At 39.5% G+C, this 27,240-nt stretch overlaps 1 protein-coding gene across 6 annotated transcripts in view; it reads left to right on the forward strand.

The window, feature by feature from the left end:
- The window catches only part of arap3 (ArfGAP with RhoGAP domain, ankyrin repeat and PH domain 3), a 68,510-nt gene that overhangs the window by 27,225 nt on the left and 14,045 nt on the right, over nucleotides 1–27,240 (forward strand). For 5 of the 6 annotated variants that reach the window (XM_061892157.1, XM_061892156.1, XM_061892159.1 and 2 more), the window contains 21 exons: nucleotides 51–235; nucleotides 327–433; nucleotides 512–711; nucleotides 884–969; nucleotides 1,043–1,225; nucleotides 1,460–1,601; nucleotides 1,695–1,799; nucleotides 1,878–2,031; nucleotides 2,103–2,205; nucleotides 2,289–2,487; nucleotides 2,556–2,619; nucleotides 2,691–2,854; nucleotides 2,920–3,132; nucleotides 5,364–5,469; nucleotides 6,943–7,090; nucleotides 7,161–7,229; nucleotides 7,292–7,366; nucleotides 7,443–7,560; nucleotides 7,639–7,767; nucleotides 7,836–7,972; nucleotides 8,067–8,149. In XM_061892157.1, the coding sequence (XP_061748141.1) occupies nucleotides 51–235; nucleotides 327–433; nucleotides 512–711; nucleotides 884–969; nucleotides 1,043–1,225; nucleotides 1,460–1,601; nucleotides 1,695–1,799; nucleotides 1,878–2,031; nucleotides 2,103–2,205; nucleotides 2,289–2,487; nucleotides 2,556–2,619; nucleotides 2,691–2,854; nucleotides 2,920–3,132; nucleotides 5,364–5,469; nucleotides 6,943–7,090; nucleotides 7,161–7,229; nucleotides 7,292–7,366; nucleotides 7,443–7,560; nucleotides 7,639–7,767; nucleotides 7,836–7,972; nucleotides 8,067–8,149 (2,770 nt within the window). Of the gene's footprint in view, nucleotides 1–50; nucleotides 236–326; nucleotides 434–511; nucleotides 712–883; nucleotides 970–1,042; nucleotides 1,226–1,459; nucleotides 1,602–1,694; nucleotides 1,800–1,877; nucleotides 2,032–2,102; nucleotides 2,206–2,288; nucleotides 2,488–2,555; nucleotides 2,620–2,690; nucleotides 2,855–2,919; nucleotides 3,133–5,363; nucleotides 5,470–6,942; nucleotides 7,091–7,160; nucleotides 7,230–7,291; nucleotides 7,367–7,442; nucleotides 7,561–7,638; nucleotides 7,768–7,835; nucleotides 7,973–8,017; nucleotides 8,151–27,240 lie in introns of those variants that run through there. The other variant, XM_061892161.1, reaches the window with a different exon arrangement.

Raw genomic sequence — 27,240 nt, forward strand, 5'->3', positions numbered from 1 at the left:
CCCTAATGACATTCCTGTGACTAAGCACTTCACTTTTGTGGCTCTTTCAGTGCTTAGGCGGCGTTGGGTGTCCACACTGCAGGCGTACGTCAGAGACCAGCTGGTATTGGGGGGGCGCTGGTTCGGTCCAGGAACTCACTGTCAAAAACATGGCTTGCTGGAGTTGAAAGGAACCAAGTCCAAAATTTACGTCGCCATCAACACAGAGCAGATTTGGCTCCACAAGAGTGAACAGGTGACGTCATCAGCGGTCCCCTGATCAGCAAGCAACTGGTCCCCACAGAACCTTGACGAGTTGTGTGACATCTTTACTTTGGCTTTTGCAGTGTTTTCGTACCGGAATCGGCATCACTGTGATCGAGGCTCGGGGTGCCACGATCCGAGACGGGAAACACAAGGGTTTTGACCTCATCACGCCCTACAGAACCTTCAGGTATGACCGTCACCGACTTTGACATCAGTTCCCTCAATCTGCTGTTGGGGTTGTTCTAATATCATCCTCCTTCACCAGCTTCACCGCCGACTCGGAGCGGGAGAAGCGGGACTGGATGGAGGCGCTGCAGGAGGCCATCGCTGAGACACTGTCGGACTACGAGGTGGCCGAGAAAATCTGGTCCAACCGCTCCAACCGCATGTGTGCAGACTGCAGGGCTATCAACCCGGACTGGGCCTCCATCAACTTGTGTGTGGTCATATGCAAGAACTGCGCCGGTACAGTGACACCAGATGACAGATAGTATTTGCTAACAAACAGTGCTAACGACTGGGGGATGGAAATGTTACTGTTAGCATGTTTTAATATTACATTTAACTGATGGCAAGTTCAACTTGGATGTCTGACTAGCATGCTCACTCATGACTTCATGCCTGTTTGTGCGAGCAGGTCAGCACAGAGGTTTGGGAACAATGGTTTCCAAAGTTCAAAGTCTGAAACTGGACACCAGTGTGTGGAGCAATGAGATTGTGCAGGTAAGACCTAAACGAGATGGGAACCCGAAACGCAAGAAAGTCTTTTTTCCTAGGTTTTGTTCTGTCGTTGCAGCTCTTCATCATGCTGGGTAACGACCGCGCTAACGAGTTCTGGGCGGCCCACTTGTCCCAGTCTGATGAGCTGGACTGCGATGCGTCCCCGAGTCAGAGGCGAGAGTTCATCGGTCAGAAGTACAGGGACGGGCACTACAGAGTGGCCCATCCAGCTTTCAACAGCCAGGAACAACTACTGAAGGTGCAGTTTCGAGCCTCTAAAAGCAGATTGGAAGTCTTTTACTATCATTGGGAGTGCTTTCCACTCCAAAAGTAATGATTATCGCTATTTATCAGATTAGTCTTTTTCAGCCATTTTGTAAAGTCCTCAATCACTTGCCTGCGAATAGTCTCCAATCACCCAGGTCCTCGTGTTCCCAGGGCGTTGAATCAATCGCAACTGAACTGTTCCGATGTCTGTGCGTGTCGACTGCAGGTGTTATGTTCTGCTGTCTCCGAACATACGCTCCTCAAAACTGTTACTCACATCTTTTCTGAAGCAAGAGCTAGTCACCTGGCAAGCACCGCCCATGGGCAGCAGACAAACAGAGACCTGCTGGTGAGCTGCAGAGTCCCAGGTCAGAACCAACACCACTACTATGATTACTCTTTGCTCACCAACTATGAAGGATTAGAGGACAAACTTGTCTTCACTACTTCACTTCCCGCAGATCCTGGTGTCTATGACGAGATCATGAAGACGGTTGTTTACTCTGGCTTTCTCTTCAGTTCCAATTGCGTCAGCAGAGCGACGCTGTCCCGCCGATCTCGAGAAGGTTCGGCTCCTGGTTTTGACAGATGTCCGACGGATGCAGTGACATGTTTGCCTCACATGCCTGTCTGAACTGTGACAGACTTCCAGAAGTTCTGGTGTTCGGTGGATCAGTCGCTGTTGTTCTACCCTTCGGAGCGATCAGCAGAACCGTGCATGGAGATCAGTCTCAAAGACGTGGTGTGTTTGGGAGTCAGCCGACCAGACTTGCTCAAAAACAACGGTTTTGTGGACAGGTGACGTGTTGGTCTACCACATGTTGGTCAAAAGTGAAACCGGGGATTTACTCTGTATTTTCTGCACCCAGGTTCCGTTACACTTTTGAACTGTATTTGACTTCGGACAAACTCTATCAGTTTGGTGTGGAAACACCCGAGGATCTGCACGCCTGGACCAGTGCCATCGGGAAAGTTGGTGGTTTTTCTAATGCTTTTTCACATTGTTTCAGTCCCATCCCAAGTTCTGCTCGTCCAATAATGTGTGTGCTTGCTAGGCTTCCACGCCGCTCAGCTGTCACTGCCTGCTGACACGGGAGTTTGAGCGCATCGGGCGACTGCGGTACCGAGCAATGTTGGACCCTCAGCAGTGTAAAGAGGCTTACTTTGTCCTGCAGAAGTCCAACCTTTTCATCTGTCCCCAAAACGACGGGGCTGCAGAAGACATCATCAACCTGAAGCGGCTGCAGGAGCTGAGTCAGTAGTTTTTGACGTCTCCAGACCCCGTCCAGGGTTGTGTCGGACTGATTATGTTTGTGTTGAAGGTGTCACCTCAGAAAGCCAGAACCACGAGAAGAAAGACATCCTGGTTTTGGTTGAGAAGGGGAGGTGAGGGGACTTCAACATCAGATTTTGGTCCTCCGGCTGATCTTTGACATCTCATGTCGCTGTTGTGTAAGGACGTTCCACCTGCAGGGTGTCGGACGCACAGACTTCACCTTGTGGTACGCAGACGTTCAGCGGGCTGCCGGCGGGAAGGGAAACTCTCTGCGAGAGCAGCAACTGAGCAGGCATGACATCCCCATCATCGTGGACAGCTGCATCGCTTTCATCACGCAGTATGGTGAGCAAAGTGCTAATGAGGCCACACCCCAGGGGGCCTGAACCTGTCCGTGTCCATGCCTGCAGGTCTTGGTCACGAGGGGATCTATCGCAAGAACGGAGCCAAGTCAAGAATCAAACTGCTCATGGAGGAGTTTCGCAAAGATGCCCGTAATGTCAAACTGCGCATCGGAGACCACTTCATCGAGGACGTGACGGACGTCCTGAAGCGGTTCTTCAGGGAGATCGATGACCCCGTCTTCATGACCGATCTCCATCCGCTGTGGCAAGAAGCTGCCAGTAAGTCTCTACTTCCTGTCCACTGGACCCTAAGACTCCTGACTGATGTCCATTTTTGTCAGTGTTTAGTTTGAAAGATCCGTAAGCTGTCCCTCAAATTAGGGATGGAAAAATACCCAAGTTAGGGGTCTTTAATAATTGGATCCAAAATAAAGTTACTGTATTTTCCGGACTATAAGGCACACTTAAAATCCTTTTTTTTCTTTAGAACTCTACAGTGCGCTTTAAAACCCGGTGTGCCTAATGTGTGGAATAATTTTGGATTTGCTTGCCGACCTCAAACATTTTTTTTTGTCATGGTGTAATGCCAAATGTGACCAGTAGATGGCAGTCACACAAGAGATAAGTGTAGACTGCAATATGATAGCAATCACACTTAAGAGATACATGTAGACTGCAATATGATGACAGTCACACATAAGAGATACATGTAGACTGCAATATGACTCAAGTAAACAACACCAACATTTTTTATGTTTCTTTGAAAATATAGAACATATCTGGTGTTTTGTTTCGCAATATTATGCAAAAGCAACTTTCCTTACCTTCTGGTACCTGCTGATCTGTATTTGAGATCTGCATAAGCCCTGAAAAATAGCGCCAATCCGAAGTCGATAATATTCTTCTTTTTCTCTATCTTCTTGTTATGTGACATTTATCCTCCACTGTTGCCATTTCTAATGTAAAGTAGTGTCAACTTCTTACTTATATCTGTCACTAAAGTCTCCATGGAAGCACTAAAACATACCGGTATAGTGACTTTACATTATTCACCCAAGGAACTTTACTTATTAGAGAGTTTCGGTCACGGGACAAATTTCGGGTGTTGTTGTTGCACTAGTGACCCTCGGATGAGGAGATGCTGCTCTGTTATTGATTGAAGTAAAGTGCGAATGTCATTAAAACGGTTAGCGCCATCTTTTGACACTTCTTCCACCTCCGTCCTTGCACGCTACACCGCTGCAACAAAGATGATGGTGAGAAGATGCTGTCGAAGTGGAGGCATGTAAATAAGACGCATCCTGAAGAGACTTTCAGAAAGTGAGTTGAAGATGATGTGTAAAACATCATCTATGCAACATTTAGAGCAAAGAAGCACCATGACATGTTATGTAGACCACAAGGAAGTCTTTTACATTTAGAAAATAATCCTCATAATAATATGACTCCTTTAATGTGCCTTAAAATCCGGTGCGCCTTACATATGAAAAAATATATATATATATTTGTTTCAATAGACCTTTCATCGGCAGCGTGCCTTATAACCTATGGTCCGGAATACACGGTAGGCGGTCCCTCAAATTAGGGATGGGAAAATATCCATGTTAGGGTTCTCTAATAATTGGATCTTGAAGTTACTGTAAAATGTATATACACAAATAAATACACGCTTACGTCCTCAGCTTGATGCTAACATACCAGGATTGAAGTCAATTTAACCTTAACAATATTTACAAAATTACTTTTAACCGGAACAGGCTAGGCATAAAACAGCATTTGCATACGTGTTGAAAATTAAACAAGAGGGACAAGCGGAAGAAAATAGAACTGTTGAAACAAAGTAATGTCTTGCTGACTTGGTGATGAGCGATACTGCAAATGCTGGTATCGATCCGATACAAAGTACATATCAACGATACGAACAGCACAATGATAAGAAACAGATAGTTGTAGAAAATAAACGTAGAAGATAACTGAAATATGTTCATTTCATTACAGTAATATCGATCCAATACTGATTCAACGCTTGATATCGATACCAATATTGAGATTGATCTGCCTAACAGTTCAGAGTTTATGAGATACAGATGCCTGGTGCTGTCAAAACTCTTAAATTTAGCATCCAAACACTGCAGTGACTATCAGCCAAGTCTTTAGAGCAGGGGTCCCCAAACTTTTTGACCCGGGGGCCGCATTGGGTTAAAATAACTTGGCCGGGGGCCGGGGTGTATACAGTATATGTATATGATATCACGTCATCGATTGGAAAATGCATTGTTAGACAATGTGATTTGCTTGAGCGGCTAGGAGACTCTGAGAGTAACAAGCACCAAGCGGTAGAAAATGGATTAGGAAGGACAAATAAAAAAAAATAAAAATTAATTTGGGACTTCCCGCGGGCCAGCTCTCGAACGCTGGGGGCCGGAGTTTGGGGACCACTGCTTTAGAGGCAGGTCTCACTGGGAGACCAGTCATCAGCTCACATTCTCTTTTTCCTCGTTACATCTCAGAAATCCCTTCCAAAGGTGCAAGGTTGGACCGCTACAAGGAGATCATCCGGTCTCTTCCGCGGGTCAACAGGATGACTCTGGCTGCACTAGTCAGTCACCTGTACAGGTGAGTTGTGACTGCAGCCAGCATGGTCTTTGAAGGAAGACTCTTTAGTTGTCTCAAATAAAGAGATGTGCCTATAATTAAAGATGAACAATTCATCCTATACAAAAGAGTCGGTACAAACCATGAAGACATTCTGTAAAATGTTCACATGCCTGCGTCTATAATGCAGCCTTGCTTTGGTCCAAACTGAAAGTTAACTTGGCACAGTCAAACTAGGCAGAATACTGTGTGTGTGTGTGTGTGTGTTTGTGTGTGTGTGTGTGTGTGTGTGTGTGTGTGTGTGTGTGTGTGTGTGTGTGTGTGTGTGTGTGTGTGTGTGTGTGTGTGTGTGTGTGTGTGTGTGTGTGTGTGGTTAAAAAACGGGGTGAGATCTTTGTTTTTATCTCTTTCAGCAAAACCAATGCCAAAGCTAGTAACTGCTAAGGCAGGGGTGTCAAAGTCAAGGCCCACGGGCCAGATCCGGCCCGCAAATGATTGATCTACGGCCCCTGAGAGGATATTTGATTAGTACTAGAAGCGGCCCGCAGGCCACAGCCGCCTGCTGCTGTTTTTTACGCACCAATACTCCGTCAGTGTTGGTGCTAGGAATTTTAAAAATGGGGTCCCAGGCACCCCATCAAGTCATAAAAATGGGGTCCCACGGTTAATTTTTGGGGTCCCACTTTTTTGTTAGCATTTTGGAAACAAATGATAAATGTATGCATGATCCTGTTAAATGTCACCCTCTATATTGTCTTTTGTCATGAACGTTACTTCAATCACTATGAAAATAATACGAAAGAAAATACATTTTAGACTTGGATTTAGACAAACTTTATTGATCGACAAGGGAAATTGTTCCACAAAGTAGCTCTGTTACAAAGGATGTGGATGGAAAGGATATTGCACACAAAAAGAGGGTGAAAACCAAAGGTATAAAGTAGACTAAAAATGTACAATAGTAGCAATATAAAATATAACTTGTATGTAATATTTACATGTTATATATCCAATATATAATGTGTAGTGATATCATCTATTTGTATATAATATATACCAATGAGCATGTAGAATATTAGAGTGTATGTAACAGCTGCAGCATAAAATAGAGAGTAGATCCAGCAGAAAATAGACAATATAAAGAAAGAGAGGCAGCTAACATTTAATGCATATGTTAATGTATTCACTTATAAACATTCATTCATGCTCTTCTTTCCTTCAAGGATCTAAACTTTACCGCTGCCGCTACTATTTTCTATATTTTCATTGCAATATTTTCAGAAAGTGTTTGTTCTGTTTTTGGCCAAAGTGAGACGAAGAAAACAATGTGAAGTTTGTCGTTAAAATGGCACGATTGTAATGTTCCTCCCTGCGGCCCCTGAGCTCACATGACCGGGACACCCCTGCTCGGAGGTGTTCCACATTTTGCTCCAAGGTGGGAAAATGTTCTTCCTACAGTTCCTATCGGCTTCATGCCCTGGCTTGCCTCCTCAGGGTCCAGAAGTGTGCCGACCTGAACCAGATGTGCACCAAGAACCTGTCGCTGCTCTTCGCTCCAAGCCTCTTCCAGACCGACGGCAAGGGAGAACACGAGGTGAAAATCATGGAGGATCTGATTGACAACTACTTGTACGTCTTCGATGTAAGTAGAACCCGCAGCGGACGCCCCGTCCCCTCGAGGCCACGCCTGACCACACGTTTATTCCTCTCAGATCGACGAAGAACACCAGACTCAGATCGAACTGGAGATCAGCCTCATCACCTCCTGGAAGGACACTCAGGTATGTGCACGGCGTGAGGGTGGGAGGGGCTAATGTGCGTCTGATGTGGTCTGTGTCTTCAGTTGTCTCAGGCGGGAGACCTGATCATTGAGGTCTACCTGGAGATGAAGACACCTGACAGCTGTGTCACTCTCAAAGTACACGCACACACAAACACACACACACACACACACACACACACACACACACTCACACCACCTATTCCCCCCGCAGGTGTCCCCTACCATGTGTGCTGAGGAGCTGACCAACCAGGTGCTCTACATGAGGAACGTTCCTGCTGGAGACAAAGACATGTGGATGACCTTTGAGGTCATCGAGGATGGCCAGCTGGGTCTGTGGACCACACACGCACACACTGGCCTGCAGGTGTTTGCCTACTATACACCTGTGTGTTGTTTTGTGTCCCTAGAACGCCCCCTGCATCCCAAAGAGAAAGTTCTGGAGCAGGCGCTGCAGTGGTGCAAGATGGCCGACCCAAGCTCCGCCTACCTGGTGGTAAAAAGGGTCCCTAAAGGTGACGGCATCAACATCCTTACCTGTAGGTGTGACTCCTTTAAAGCTACACACACACACACACGCACGGTGACGAGCAGGCGTGTCATGCAGCCTACAAGAGTGACCTGATGAAAGTGGGCGTGCTCAAGTGTCGCGAGGAACCGCCCAAACTCCTTCAGGGCAACAAGTTCCAGGAGAGAAGCTTCCAGATCAAGAAGAACAAACTGCTGCTGCTCAAAGACAAGAAGGTAGTGTCGTGTGGGCGGGAACACTGGGGAACTCACCTGGTTCAGGTGTAAGTGTGTGTGTGTGTGTGTGTGTGTGTGTGTGTGTGTTCCTCAGAGCTTCAAGGCAGAGAAGGAATGGCCTCTGAGCTCCATGAAGGTCTACATGGGCGTCCGCAGGAAGCTCAAAGCTCCTACAAGGTGACTTGCACCCTGTCTACCAACCACAGTACTACTCTGTACTTAAGCAGTACTACTCTGTACTTAAGCAGTACTACTCTGTACTTAAACAGTACTACTCTGTACTTAAACAGTACTACTCTGTACTTAAGCAGTACTACTCTGTACTTAAACAGTACTACTCTGTACTTAAGCAGTACTACTCTGTACTTAAGCAGTACTACTCTGTACGTAAACAGTACTACTCTGTACTTAAACAGTACTACTCTGTACTTAAGCAGTACTACTCTGTACTTAAACAGTACTACTCTGTACTTAAACAGTACTACTCTGTACTTAAGCAGTACTACTCTGTACTTAAGCAGTACTACTCTGTACTTAAACAGTACTACTCTGTACTTAAACAGTACTACTCTGTACTTAAGCAGTACTACTCTGTACTTAAGCAGTACTACTCTGTACTTAAACAGTACTACTCTGTACTTAAACAGTACTACTCTGTACTTAAACAGTACTACTCTGTACTTAAACAGTACTACTCTGTACTTAAACAGTACTACTCTGTACTTAAACAGTACTACTCTATACTTAAACAGTACTACTCTGTACTTAAACAGTACTACTCTGTACTTAAGCAGTACTACTCTGTACTTAAGCAGTACTACTCTGTACTTAAACATCACTACTCTGTACTTAAGCAGTACTACTCTGTACTTAAACAGTACTACTCTGTACTTAAACAGTACTACTCTATACTTAAACATTACTACTCTATACCTAAACAGTTTTACTCTATACTTAAACAGTACTACTCTATACTTAAACAGTACTACTCTGTACTTAAACAGTACTACTCTATACTTAAACAGTACTATATACTTAAACGGTACAGGAATAAACATGGTGGTGGTGTTTGAATGTATATTCACCAGGATATAAAATACATAACTTGCACTGATCTTAATTAACCACAATACCCTTGAATCTGTGTGGGCAGAAATCCAATTCACAAATGCTAAGCCTGTACTGATAGGGACTGTATACAGACCCTCTAATCAGAGTGATATCTATGGTGCTCGAGGAGTGCTTGTCTGGTGTAGACAACGTGGAAAAAATTATAACTGGAGATCTGAACCCAGATATTCAACGCAGAGATGCGCCTGTCTTCAAATCTTACAGCAAGCTTTGTAATCTGCACAGTCTCTCCCAGCTAATAACACTGCCCACAAGGGTGTGTGATTCCACCCAATCAACCATAGATGTCATTCTCACATCAAACCGGCATAATATTAAAAATAGTGGGGTCATGATCTGTGGTCTTAGCGACCACTATATAACCTTCTGCACGCGCAAAATAAGTCAACTTAAAGCCAATGGCCACACAGATCCCTTAAAACATACTCCAGTGATAATTTCAACCTTAAATGAGGTGAGTGGGACTGCATGGTCCCCTGTGCTCACCAGCAACCTGCTTGAAGATGCTTGGGATCGCTTCAAAACAGCGTTCCTAGCTATACTAAATGATATGGCTCCCGTGAGAACAGTCAGGATCAAAGCCCGCTCTGAACCATGGATCAATCCAGACCTGTTAGCTGCCATAAAAGACAGGGACAGAAAATACTTCGAATACCAAAAGTGTAAAACCGAAGTAAATAAACAACCCAATAATAATAATCTCAAATCACTCCTTTCAACGCTCAAAAAGCAATGCAATAAATTAAGAAATAAGACAAACAACCTGACTAAATCCTTAAAAAAAATTATATCAATGACAAAATAGAGGAAAACACAAATAAGTCACGTGAGCTCTGGAAAATTCTCAACAAGCAGCTTCCTGGATGCAGCCAGAAACTTAAAAGCAGACTCACCAACATCAACATCAAGGAGGGTGACGCCCTCATTACAGACAAAATGGAGGTAGCAAGAAGACTTAACACCTTTTTCACCAACATAGCCACAATTCTCCTTAACAAGCTGTCCCACCACTCTGGTCGCTTTGGTGTAGAACACATTGAAGACTTCTACAGAAAGCTAGGAGTAGTCAACAACAATTTCAAATTAGAAATGGTCTCAGCTAACGAGGTGTTTAATAAATTGAGCGCGCTCCACCCAAACAAGACCACCGGCCTTGACAATATCCCCTCCAGATTCCTCATGGACTCTGCCACCACCATCGCTCCAATAATCACTCATATAATAAACCACCATTGCCCCAATAATCACACATATAATAAACCACCATTGCCCCAATAATCACTCATATAATAAACCACCATTGCCACAATAATCACTCATATAATAAACCACCATTGCCCCAATAATCACTCATATAATAAACCACCATTGCCCCAATAATCACTCATATAATAAACCACCATTGCCCCAATAATCACACACATAATAAACCACCATTGCCACAATAATCACTCATATAATAAACCACCATTGCCCCAATAATCACTCATATAATAAACCACCATTGCCCCAATAATCACTCATATAATAAACCACCATTGCCCCAATAATCACACATATAATAAACCACCATTGCCCCAATAATCACTCATATAATAAACCACCATTGCCCCAATAATCACACACATAATAAACCACCATTGCCACAATAATCACTCATATAATAAACCACCATTGCCCCAATAATCACTCATATAATAAACCACCATTGCCACAATAATCACTCATATAATAAACCACCATTGCCCCAATAATCACACACATAATAAACCACCATTGCCACAATAATCACTCATATAATAAACCACCATTGCCCCAATAATCACACATATAATAAACCACCATTGCCCCAATAATCACACACATAATAAACCACCATTGCCCCAATAATCACACACATAATAAACCACCATTGCCCCAATAATCACTCATATAATAAACCACCATTGCCCCAATAATCACACACATAATAAACCACCATTGCCACAATAATCACACATATAATAAACCACCATTGCCACAATAATCACTCATATAATAAACCACCATTGCCCCAATAATCACACACATATAATAAACCACCATTGCCCCAATAATCACTCATATAATAAACCACCATTGCCCCAATAATCACTCATATAATAAACCACCATTGCCCCAATAATCACTCATATAATAAACCACCATTGCCCCAATAATCACGCATATAATAAACCACCATTACCCCAATAATCACACACATAATAAACCACCATTGCCCCAATAATCACACATATAATAAACCACCATTGCCCCAATAATCACTCATATAATAAACCACCATTACCCCAATAATCACACACATAATAAACCACCATTGCCCCAATAATCACACATATAATAAACCACCATTGCCCCAATAATCACTCACATAATAAACCACCATCGCCCCAATAATCACACATATAATAAACCACCATTGCCCCAATAATCACTCATATAATAAACCACCATTGCCCCAATAATCACTCATATAATAAACCACCATTGCCCCAATAATCACACATATAATAAACCACCATCGCCCCAATAATCACACATATAATAAACCACCATTGCCCCAATAATCACTCATATAATAAACCACCATTGCCCCAATAATCACACATATAATAAACCACCATTGCCCCAATAATCACTCATATAATAAACCACCATTGCCCCAATAATCACACACATAATAAACCACCATTGCCCCAATAATCACTCACATAATAAACCACCATCGCCCCAATAATCACTCACATAATAAACCACCATCGCCCCAATAATCACACATATAATAAACCACCATTGCCCCAATAATCACACACATAATAAACCACCATTGCCCCAATAATCACACACATAATAAACCACCATTGCCCCAATAATCACTCATATAATAAACCACCATTGCCCCAATAATCACACACATAATAAACCACCATTGCCACAATAATCACACATATAATAAACCACCATTGCCACAATAATCACTCATATAATAAACCACCATTGCCCCAATAATCACACACATATAATAAACCACCATTGCCCCAATAATCACTCATATAATAAACCACCATTGCCCCAATAATCACTCATATAATAAACCACCATTGCCCCAATAATCACTCATATAATAAACCACCATTGCCCCAATAATCACGCATATAATAAACCACCATTACCCCAATAATCACACACATAATAAACCACCATTGCCCCAATAATCACACATATAATAAACCACCATTGCCCCAATAATCACTCATATAATAAACCACCATTGCCCCAATAATCACACATATAATAAACCACCATTGCCCCAATAATCACTCATATAATAAACCACCATTGCCCCAATAATCACACACATAATAAACCACCATTGCCCCAATAATCACTCACATAATAAACCACCATCGCCCCAATAATCACACATATAATAAACCACCATTGCCCCAATAATCACTCATATAATAAACCACCATTGCCCCAATAATCACACATATAATAAACCACCATTGCCCCAATAATCACTCATATAATAAACCACCATTGCCCCAATAATCACACACATAATAAACCACCATTGCCCCAATAATCACACATATAATAAACCACCATTGCCCCAATAATCACTCACATAATAAACCACCATCGCCCCAATAATCACACATATAATAAACCACCATTGCCCCAATAATCACACATATAATAAACCACCATTGCCCCAATAATCACTCATATAATAAACCACCATTGCCCCAATAATCACACACATAATAAACCACCATTGCCCCAATAATCACTCATATAATAAACCACCATTGCCCCAATAATCACACACATAATAAACCACCATTGCCCCAATAATCACACATATAATAAACCACCATTGCCCCAATAATCACACACATAATAAACCACCATTGCCCCAATAATCACACATATAATAAACCACCATTGCCCCAATAATCACACATATAATAAACCACCATCGCCCCAATAATCACACACATAATAAACCACCATTGCCCCAATAATCACTCATATAATAAACCACCATTGCCCCAATAATCACTCACATAATAAACCACCATTGCCACAATAATCACTCATATAATAAACCACCATCGCCCCAATAATCACTCATATAATAAACCACCATTGCCCCAATAATCACACATATAATAAACCACCATCGCCCCAATAATCACACACATAATAAACCACCATTGCCCCAATAATCACACATATAATAAACCACCATTGCCACAATAATCACTCATATAATAAACCACCATCGCCCCAATAATCACACATATAATAAACCACCATTGCCCCAATAATCACTCATATAATAAACCACCATTGCCCCAATAATCACTCACATAATAAACCACCATCGCCCCAATAATCACACACATTATAAACCACCATTGCCCCAATAATCACACATATAATAAACCACCATCGCCCCAATAATCACACCTATAATAAACCACCATTGCCCCAATAATCACTCATATAATAAACCACCATTGCCCCAATAATCACACATATAATAAACCACCATCGCCCCAATAATCACACACATAATAAACCACCATTGCCCCAATAATCACACATATAATAAACCACCATTGCCCCAATAATCACTCATATAATAAACCACCATTGCCCCAATAATCACACACATAATAAACCACCATTGCCCCAATAATCACTCATATAATAAACCACCATTGCCCCAATAATCACACATATAATAAACCACCATTGCCCCAATAATCACTCACATAATAAACCACCATTGCCCCAATAATCACTCATATAATAAACCACCATTGCCCCAATAATCACTCATATAATAAACCACCATTGCCCCAATAATCACTCACATAATAAACCACCATTGCCCCAATAATCACTCATATAACAAACCACCATTGCCCCAATAATCACACACATAATAAACCACCATTGCCCCAATAATCACACACATAATAAACCACCATTGCCCCAATAATCACACACATAATAAACCACCATCGCCCCAATAATCACACACATAATAAACCACTATTGCCCCAATAATCACTCATATAATAAACCACCATTGCCCCAATAATCACACATATAATAAACCACCATCGCCCCAATAATCACACACATAATAAACCACCATTGCCCCAATAATCACTCATATAATAAACCACCATTGCCCCAATAATCACACACATAATAAACCACCATTGCCCCAATAATCACTCATATAATAAACCACCATTGCCCCAATAATCACACATATAATAAACCACCATTGCCCCAATAATCACACATATAATAAACCACCATTGCCCCAATAATCACACATATAATAAACCACCATTGCCCCAATAATCACACATATAATAAACCACCATTGCCCCAATAATCACTCATATAATAAACCACCATTGCCCCAATAATCACACATATAATAAACCACCATCGCCCCAATAATCACACACATAATAAACCACCATTGCCCCAATAATCACACATATAATAAACCACCATTGCCCCAATAATCACACATATAATAAACCACCATCGCCCCAATAATCACACACATAATAAACCACCATTGCCCCAATAATCACACATATAATAAACCACCATTGCCCCAATAATCACTCATATAATAAACCACCATTGCCACAATAATCACTCATATAATAAACCACCATTGCCACAATAATCACTCATATAATAAACCACCATTGCCCCAATAATCACTCATATAATAAACCACCATTGCCCCAATAATTACTCATATAATAAACCACCATTGCCCCAATAATCACACACATAATAAACCACCATTGCCACAATAATCACTCATATAATAAACCACCATTGCCCCAATAATCACTCATATAATAAACCACCATTGCCCCAATAATCACTCATATAATAAACCACCATTGCCCCAATAATCACACATATAATAAACCACCATTGCCCCAATAATCACTCATATAATAAACCACCATTGCCCCAATAATCACACACATAATAAACCACCATTGCCACAATAATCACTCATATAATAAACCACCATTGCCCCAATAATCACTCATATAATAAACCACCATTGCCACAATAATCACTCATATAATAAACCACCATTGCCCCAATAATCACACACATAATAAACCACCATTGCCCCAATAATCACTCATATAATAAACCACCATTGCCCCAATAATCACACACATAATAAACCACCATTGCCACAATAATCACACATATAATAAACCACCATTGCCACAATAATCACTCATATAATAAACCACCATTGCCCCAATAATCACACACATATAATAAACCACCATTGCCCCAATAATCACTCATATAATAAACCACCATTGCCCCAATAATCACTCATATAATAAACCACCATTGCCCCAATAATCACTCATATAATAAACCACCATTGCCCCAATAATCACGCATATAATAAACCACCATTACCCCAATAATCACACACATAATAAACCACCATTGCCCCAATAATCACACATATAATAAACCACCATTGCCCCAATAATCACTCATATAATAAACCACCATTACCCCAATAATCACACACATAATAAACCACCATTGCCCCAATAATCACACATATAATAAACCACCATTGCCCCAATAATCACTCACATAATAAACCACCATCGCCCCAATAATCACACATATAATAAACCACCATTGCCCCAATAATCACTCATATAATAAACCACCATTGCCCCAATAATCACTCATATAATAAACCACCATTGCCCCAATAATCACACATATAATAAACCACCATCGCCCCAATAATCACACATATAATAAACCACCATTGCCCCAATAATCACTCATATAATAAACCACCATTGCCCCAATAATCACACATATAATAAACCACCATTGCCCCAATAATCACTCATATAATAAACCACCATTGCCCCAATAATCACACACATAATAAACCACCATTGCCCCAATAATCACACATATAATAAACCACCATTGCCCCAATAATCACTCACATAATAAACCACCATCGCCCCAATAATCACACATATAATAAACCACCATTGCCCCAATAATCACTCATATAATAAACCACCATTGCCCCAATAATCACACATATAATAAACCACCATTGCCCCAATAATCACTCATATAATAAACCACCATTGCCCCAATAATCACACACATAATAAACCACCATTGCCCCAATAATCACACATATAATAAACCACCATTGCCCCAATAATCACTCACATAATAAACCACCATCGCCCCAATAATCACACATATAATAAACCACCATTGCCCCAATAATCACACATATAATAAACCACCATTGCCCCAATAATCACTCATATAATAAACCACCATTGCCCCAATAATCACACACATAATAAACCACCATTGCCCCAATAATCACTCATATAATAAACCACCATTGCCCCAATAATCACACACATAATAAACCACCATTGCCCCAATAATCACACATATAATAAACCACCATTGCCCCAATAATCACACACATAATAAACCACCATTGCCCCAATAATCACACATATAATAAACCACCATTGCCCCAATAATCACACATATAATAAACCACCATCGCCCCAATAATCACACACATAATAAACCACCATTGCCCCAATAATCACTCATATAATAAACCACCATTGCCCCAATAATCACTCACATAATAAACCACCATTGCCACAATAATCACTCATATAATAAACCACCATCGCCCCAATAATCACTCATATAATAAACCACCATTGCCCCAATAATCACACATATAATAAACCACCATCGCCCCAATAATCACACACATAATAAACCACCATTGCCCCAATAATCACACATATAATAAACCACCATTGCCACAATAATCACTCATATAATAAACCACCATCGCCCCAATAATCACACATATAATAAACCACCATTGCCCCAATAATCACTCATATAATAAACCACCATTGCCCCAATAATCACTCACATAATAAACCACCATCGCCCCAATAATCACACACATTATAAACCACCATTGCCCCAATAATCACACATATAATAAACCACCATCGCCCCAATAATCACACCTATAATAAACCACCATTGCCCCAATAATCACTCATATAATAAACCACCATTGCCCCAATAATCACACACATAATAAACCACCATCGCCCCAATAATCACACACATAATAAACCACCATTGCCCCAATAATCACACATATAATAAACCACCATTGCCCCAATAATCACTCATATAATAAACCACCATTGCCCCAATAATCACACACATAATAAACCACCATTGCCCCAATAATCACTCATATAATAAACCACCATTGCCCCAATAATCACACATATAATAAACCACCATTGCCCCAATAATCACTCACATAATAAACCACCATTGCCCCAATAATCACTCATATAATAAACCACCATTGCCCCAATAATCACACACATAATAAACCACCATTGCCACAATAATCACACATATAATAAACCACCATTGCCACAATAATCACTCATATAATAAACCACCATTGCCCCAATAATCACACACATATAATAAACCACCATTGCCCCAATAATCACTCATATAATAAACCACCATTGCCCCAATAATCACTCATATAATAAACCACCATTGCCCCAATAATCACTCATATAATAAACCACCATTGCCCCAATAATCACGCATATAATAAACCACCATTACCCCAATAATCACACACATAATAAACCACCATTGCCCCAATAATCACACATATAATAAACCACCATTGCCCCAATAATCACTCATATAATAAACCACCATTGCCCCAATAATCACACATATAATAAACCACCATTGCCCCAATAATCACTCATATAATAAACCACCATTGCCCCAATAATCACACACATAATAAACCACCATTGCCCCAATAATCACTCACATAATAAACCACCATCGCCCCAATAATCACACATATAATAAACCACCATTGCCCCAATAATCACTCATATAATAAACCACCATTGCCCCAATAATCACACATATAATAAACCACCATTGCCCCAATAATCACTCATATAATAAACCACCATTGCCCCAATAATCACACACATAATAAACCACCATTGCCCCAATAATCACACATATAATAAACCACCATTGCCCCAATAATCACTCACATAATAAACCACCATCGCCCCAATAATCACACATATAATAAACCACCATTGCCCCAATAATCACACATATAATAAACCACCATTGCCCCAATAATCACTCATATAATAAACCACCATTGCCCCAATAATCACACACATAATAAACCACCATTGCCCCAATAATCACTCATATAATAAACCACCATTGCCCCAATAATTACACACATAATAAACCACCATTGCCCCAATAATCACACATATAATAAACCACCATTGCCCCAATAATCACACACATAATAAACCACCATTGCCCCAATAATCACACATATAATAAACCACCATTGCCCCAATAATCACACATATAATAAACCACCATCGCCCCAATAATCACACACATAATAAACCACCATTGCCCCAATAATCACTCATATAATAAACCACCATTGCCCCAATAATCACTCACATAATAAACCACCATTGCCACAATAATCACTCATATAATAAACCACCATCGCCCCAATAATCACTCATATAATAAACCACCATTGCCCCAATAATCACACATATAATAAACCACCATCGCCCCAATAATCACACACATAATAAACCACCATTGCCCCAATAATCACACATATAATAAACCACCATTGCCACAATAATCACTCATATAATAAACCACCATCGCCCCAATAATCACACATATAATAAACCACCATTGCCCCAATAATCACTCATATAATAAACCACCATTGCCCCAATAATCACTCACATAATAAACCACCATCGCCCCAATAATCACACACATTATAAACCACCATTGCCCCAATAATCACACATATAATAAACCACCATCGCCCCAATAATCACACCTATAATAAACCACCATTGCCCCAATAATCACTCATATAATAAACCACCATTGCCCCAATAATCACACATATAATAAACCACCATCGCCCCAATAATCACACACATAATAAACCACCATTGCCCCAATAATCACACATATAATAAACCACCATTGCCCCAATAATCACTCATATAATAAACCACCATTGCCCCAATAATCACACACATAATAAACCACCATTGCCCCAATAATCACTCATATAATAAACCACCATTGCCCCAATAATCACACATATAATAAACCACCATTGCCCCAATAATCACTCACATAATAAACCACCATTGCCCCAATAATCACTCATATAATAAACCACCATTGCCCCAATAATCACTCATATAATAAACCACCATTGCCCCAATAATCACTCACATAATAAACCACCATTGCCCCAATAATCACTCATATAACAAACCACCATTGCCCCAATAATCACACACATAATAAACCACCATTGCCCCAATAATCACACACATAATAAACCACCATTGCCCCAATAATCACACACATAATAAACCACCATCGCCCCAATAATCACACACATAATAAACCACTATTGCCCCAATAATCACTCATATAATAAACCACCATTGCCCCAATAATCACACATATAATAAACCACCATCGCCCCAATAATCACACACATAATAAACCACCATTGCCCCAATAATCACTCATATAATAAACCACCATTGCCCCAATAATCACACACATAATAAACCACCATTGCCCCAATAATCACTCATATAATAAACCACCATTGCCCCAATAATCACACATATAATAAACCACCATTGCCCCAATAATCACACATATAATAAACCACCATTGCCCCAATAATCACACATATAATAAACCACCATTGCCCCAATAATCACACATATAATAAACCACCATTGCCCCAATAATCACTCATATAATAAACCACCATTGCCCCAATAATCACACATATAATAAACCACCATCGCCCCAATAATCACACACATAATAAACCACCATTGCCCCAATAATCACACATATAATAAACCACCATTGCCCCAATAATCACACATATAATAAACCACCATCGCCCCAATAATCACACACATAATAAACCACCATTGCCCCAATAATCACACATATAATAAACCACCATTGCCCCAATAATCACTCATATAATAAACCACCATTGCCACAATAATCACTCATATAATAAACCACCATTGCCACAATAATCACTCATATAATAAACCACCATTGCCCCAATAATCACTCATATAATAAACCACCATTGCCCCAATAATTACTCATATAATAAACCACCATTGCCCCAATAATCACACACATAATAAACCACCATTGCCACAATAATCACTCATATAATAAACCACCATTGCCCCAATAATCACTCATATAATAAACCACCATTCCCCCAATAATCACTCATATAATAAACCACCATTGCCCCAATAATCACACATATAATAAACCACCATTGCCCCAATAATCACTCATATAATAAACCACCATTGCCCCAATAATCACACACATAATAAACCACCATTGCCACAATAATCACTCATATAATAAACCACCATTGCCCCAATAATCACTCATATAATAAACCACCATTGCCACAATAATCACTCATATAATAAACCACCATTGCCCCAATAATCACACACATAATAAACCACCATTGCCCCAATAATCACTCATATAATAAACCACCATTGCCCCAATAATCACACACATAATAAACCACCATTGCCACAATAATCACACATATAATAAACCACCATTGCCACAATAATCACTCATATAATAAACCACCATTGCCCCAATAATCACACACATATAATAAACCACCATTGCCCCAATAATCACTCATATAATAAACCACCATTGCCCCAATAATCACTCATATAATAAACCACCATTGCCCCAATAATCACTCATATAATAAACCACCATTGCCCCAATAATCACGCATATAATAAACCACCATTACCCCAATAATCACACACATAATAAACCACCATTGCCCCAATAATCACACATATAATAAACCACCATTGCCCCAATAATCACTCATATAATAAACCACCATTACCCCAATAATCACACACATAATAAACCACCATTGCCCCAATAATCACACATATAATAAACCACCATTGCCCCAATAATCACTCACATAATAAACCACCATCGCCCCAATAATCACACATATAATAAACCACCATTGCCCCAATAATCACTCATATAATAAACCACCATTGCCCCAATAATCACTCATATAATAAACCACCATTGCCCCAATAATCACACATATAATAAACCACCATCGCCCCAATAATCACACATATAATAAACCACCATTGCCCCAATAATCACTCATATAATAAACCACCATTGCCCCAATAATCACACATATAATAAACCACCATTGCCCCAATAATCACTCATATAATAAACCACCATTGCCCCAATAATCACACACATAATAAACCACCATTGCCCCAATAATCACACATATAATAAACCACCATTGCCCCAATAATCACTCACATAATAAACCACCATCGCCCCAATAATCACACATATAATAAACCACCATTGCCCCAATAATCACTCATATAATAAACCACCATTGCCCCAATAATCACACATATAATAAACCACCATTGCCCCAATAATCACTCATATAATAAACCACCATTGCCCCAATAATCACACACATAATAAACCACCATTGCCCCAATAATCACACATATAATAAACCACCATTGCCCCAATAATCACTCACATAATAAACCACCATCGCCCCAATAATCACACATATAATAAACCACCATTGCCCCAATAATCACTCACATAATAAACCACCATCGCCCCAATAATCACACATATAATAAACCACCATTGCCCCAATAATCACACATATAATAAACCACCATTGCCCCAATAATCACTCATATAATAAACCACCATTGCCCCAATAATCACACACATAATAAACCACCATTGCCCCAATAATCACTCATATAATAAACCACCATTGCCCCAATAATCACACACATAATAAACCACCATTGCCCCAATAATCACACATATAATAAACCACCATTGCCCCAATAATCACACACATAATAAACCACCATTGCCCCAATAATCACACATATAATAAACCACCATTGCCCCAATAATCACACATATAATAAACCACCATCGCCCCAATAATCACACACATAATAAACCACCATTGCCCCAATAATCACTCATATAATAAACCACCATTGCCCCAATAATCACTCACATAATAAACCACCATTGCCACAATAATCACTCATATAATAAACCACCATCGCCCCAATAATCACTCATATAATAAACCACCATTGCCCCAATAATCACACATATAATAAACCACCATCGCCCCAATAATCACACACATAATAAACCACCATTGCCCCAATAATCACACATATAATAAACCACCATTGCCACAATAATCACTCATATAATAAACCACCATCGCCCCAATAATCACACATATAATAAACCACCATTGCCCCAATAATCACTCATATAATAAACCACCATTGCCCCAATAATCACTCACATAATAAACCACCATCGCCCCAATAATCACACACATTATAAACCACCATTGCCCCAATAATCACACATATAATAAACCACCATCGCCCCAATAATCACACCTATAATAAACCACCATTGCCCCAATAATCACTCATATAATAAACCACCATTGCCCCAATAATCACACATATAATAAACCACCATCGCCCCAATAATCACACACATAATAAACCACCATTGCCCCAATAATCACACATATAATAAACCACCATTGCCCCAATAATCACTCATATAATAAACCACCATTGCCCCAATAATCACACACATAATAAACCACCATTGCCCCAATAATCACTCATATAATAAACCACCATTGCCCCAATAATCACACATATAATAAACCACCATTGCCCCAATAATCACTCACATAATAAACCACCATTGCCCCAATAATCACTCATATAATAAACCACCATTGCCCCAATAATCACTCATATAATAAACCACCATTGCCCCAATAATCACTCACATAATAAACCACCATTGCCCCAATAATCACTCATATAACAAACCACCATTGCCCCAATAATCACACACATAATAAACCACCATTGCCCCAATAATCACACACATAATAAACCACCATTGCCCCAATAATCACACACATAATAAACCACCATCGCCCCAATAATCACACACATAATAAACCACTATTGCCCCAATAATCACTCATATAATAAACCACCATTGCCCCAATAATCACACATATAATAAACCACCATCGCCCCAATAATCACACACATAATAAACCACCATTGCCCCAATAATCACTCATATAATAAACCACCATTGCCCCAATAATCACACACATAATAAACCACCATTGCCCCAATAATCACTCATATAATAAACCACCATTGCCCCAATAATCACACATATAATAAACCACCATTGCCCCAATAATCACACATATAATAAACCACCATTGCCCCAATAATCACACATATAATAAACCACCATTGCCCCAATAATCACACATATAATAAACCACCATTGCCCCAATAATCACTCATATAATAAACCACCATTGCCCCAATAATCACACATATAATAAACCACCATCGCCCCAATAATCACACACATAATAAACCACCATTGCCCCAATAATCACACATATAATAAACCACCATTGCCCCAATAATCACACATATGATAAGCCACCATCGCCCCAATAATCACACACATAATAAACCACCATTGCCCCAATAATCACACATATAATAAACCACCATTGCCCCAATAATCACTCTTATAATAAACCACCATTGCCACAATAATCACTCATATAATAAACCACCATTGCCACAATAATCACTCATATAATAAACCACCATTGCCCCAATAATCACTCATATAATAAACCACCATTGCCCCAATAATCACTCATATAATAAACCACCATTGCCCCAATAATCACACACATAATAAACCACCATTGCCACAATAATCACTCATATAATAAACCACCATTGCCCCAATAATCACTCATATAATAAACCACCATTGCCCCAATAATCACTCATATAATAAACCACCATTGCCCCAATAATCACACATATAATAAACCACCATTGCCCCAATAATCACTCATATAATAAACCACTATTGCCCCAATAATCACACACATAATAAACCACCATTGCCACAATAATCACTCATATAATAAACCACCATTGCCCCAATAATCACTCATATAATAAACCACCATTGCCACAATAATCACTCATATAATAAACCACCATTGCCCCAATAATCACACACATAATAAACCACCATTGCCACAATAATCACTCATATAATAAACCACCATTGCCCCAATAATCACACATATAATAAACCACCATTGCCCCAATAATCACACACATAATAAACCACCATTGCCCCAATAATCACACACATAATAAACCACCATTGCCCCAATAATCACTCATATAATAAACCACCATTGCCCCAATAATCACACACATAATAAACCACCATTGCCACAATAATCACACATATAATAAACCACCATTGCCACAATAATCACTCATATAATAAACCACCATTGCCCCAATAATCACACACATATAATAAACCACCATTGCCCCAATAATCACTCATATAATAAACCACCATTGCCCCAATAATCACTCATATAATAAACCACCATTGCCCCAATAATCACTCATATAATAAACCACCATCGCCCCAATAATCACGCATATAATAAACCACCATTACCCCAATAATCACACACATAATAAACCACCATTGCCCCAATAATCACACATATAATAAACCACCATTGCCCAATAATCACTCATATAATAAACCACCATTACCCCAATAATCACACACATAATAAACCACCATTGCCCCAATAATCACACATATAATAAACCACCATTGCCCCAATAATCACTCACATAATAAACCACCATCGCCCCAATAATCACACATATAATAAACCACCATTGCCCCAATAATCACTCATATAATAAACCACCATTGCCCCAATAATCACTCATATAATAAACCACCATTGCCCCAATAATCACACATATAATAAACCACCATTGCCCCAATAATCACACATATAATAAACCACCATCGCCCCAATAATCACACACATAATAAACCACCATTGCCCCAATAATCACACATATAATAAACCACCATTGCCCCAATAATCACTCATATAATAAACCACCATTGCCCCAATAATCACACACATAATAAACCACCATTGCCCCAATAATCACTCATATAATAAACCACCATTGCCCCAATAATCACACACATAATAAACCACCATTGCCCCAATAATCACACATATAATAAACCGCCATTGCCCCAATAATCACACACATAATAAACCACCATTGCCCCAATAATCACACATATAATAAACCGCCATTGCCCCAATAATCACACACATAATAAACCACCATTGCCCCAATAATCACACATATAATAAACCACCATTGCCCCAATAATCACACATATAATAAACCGCCATTGCCCCAATAATCACACACATAATAAACCACCATTGCCCCAATAATCACACACATAATAAACCACCATTGCCCCAATAATCACACATATAATAAACCACCATTGCCCCAATAATCACACATATAATAAACCACCATTGCCCCAATAATCACACACATAATAAACCACCATTGCCCCAATAATCACACATATAATAAACCACCATTGCCCCAATAATCACACATATAATAAACCACCATTGCCCCAATAATCACTCACATAATAAACCACCATTGCCCCAATAATCACTCACATAATAAACCACCATTGCCCCAATAATCACTCATATAATAAACCACCATCGCCCCAATAATCACACACATAATAAACCACCATTGCCCCAATAATCACTCACATAATAAACCCCCATTGCCCCAATAATCACACATATAATAAACCACCATTGCCCCAATAATCACTCATATAATAAACCACCATTGCCCCAATAATCACTCATATAATAAACCACCATTGCCCCAATAATCACACATATAATAAACCACCATTGCCCCAATAATCACACACATAATAAACCACCATCGCCCCAATAATCACACACATAATAAACCACCATTGCCCCAATAATCACACACATAATAAACCACCATCGCCCCAATAATCACACGTATAATAAACCACCATTGCCCCAATAATCACACACATAATAAACCACCATCGCCCCAATAATCACACACATAATAAACCACCATTGCCCCAATAATCACACATATAATAAACCACCATTGCCCCAATAATCACTCATATAATAAACCACCATTGCCCCAATAATCACACATATAATAAACCACCATTGCCCCAATAATCACACATATAATAAACCACCATTGCCACAATAATCACTCATATAATAAACCACCATTGCCCCAATAATCACTCATATAATAAACCACCATTGCCCCAATAATCACTCATATAATAAACCACCATTGCCCCAATAATCACACATATAATAAACCACCATTGCCACAATAATCACACATATAATAAACCACCATTGCCCCAATAATCACACATATAATAAACCACCATTGCCACAATAATCACTCATATAATAAACCACCATTGCCCCAATAATCACTCATATAATAAACCACCATTGCCCCAATAATCACTCATATAATAAACCACCATCGCCCCAATAATCACACATATAATAAACCACCATCGCCCCAATAATCACTCATATAATAAACCACCATTGCCCCAATAATCACTCATATAATAAACCACCATTGCCCCAATAATCACTCATATAATAAACC

Source organism: Nerophis ophidion, linkage group LG29 (genome assembly GCF_033978795.1).
Source record: "Nerophis ophidion isolate RoL-2023_Sa linkage group LG29, RoL_Noph_v1.0, whole genome shotgun sequence".
Classification (NCBI taxonomy): domain Eukaryota; kingdom Metazoa; phylum Chordata; class Actinopteri; order Syngnathiformes; family Syngnathidae; genus Nerophis; species Nerophis ophidion.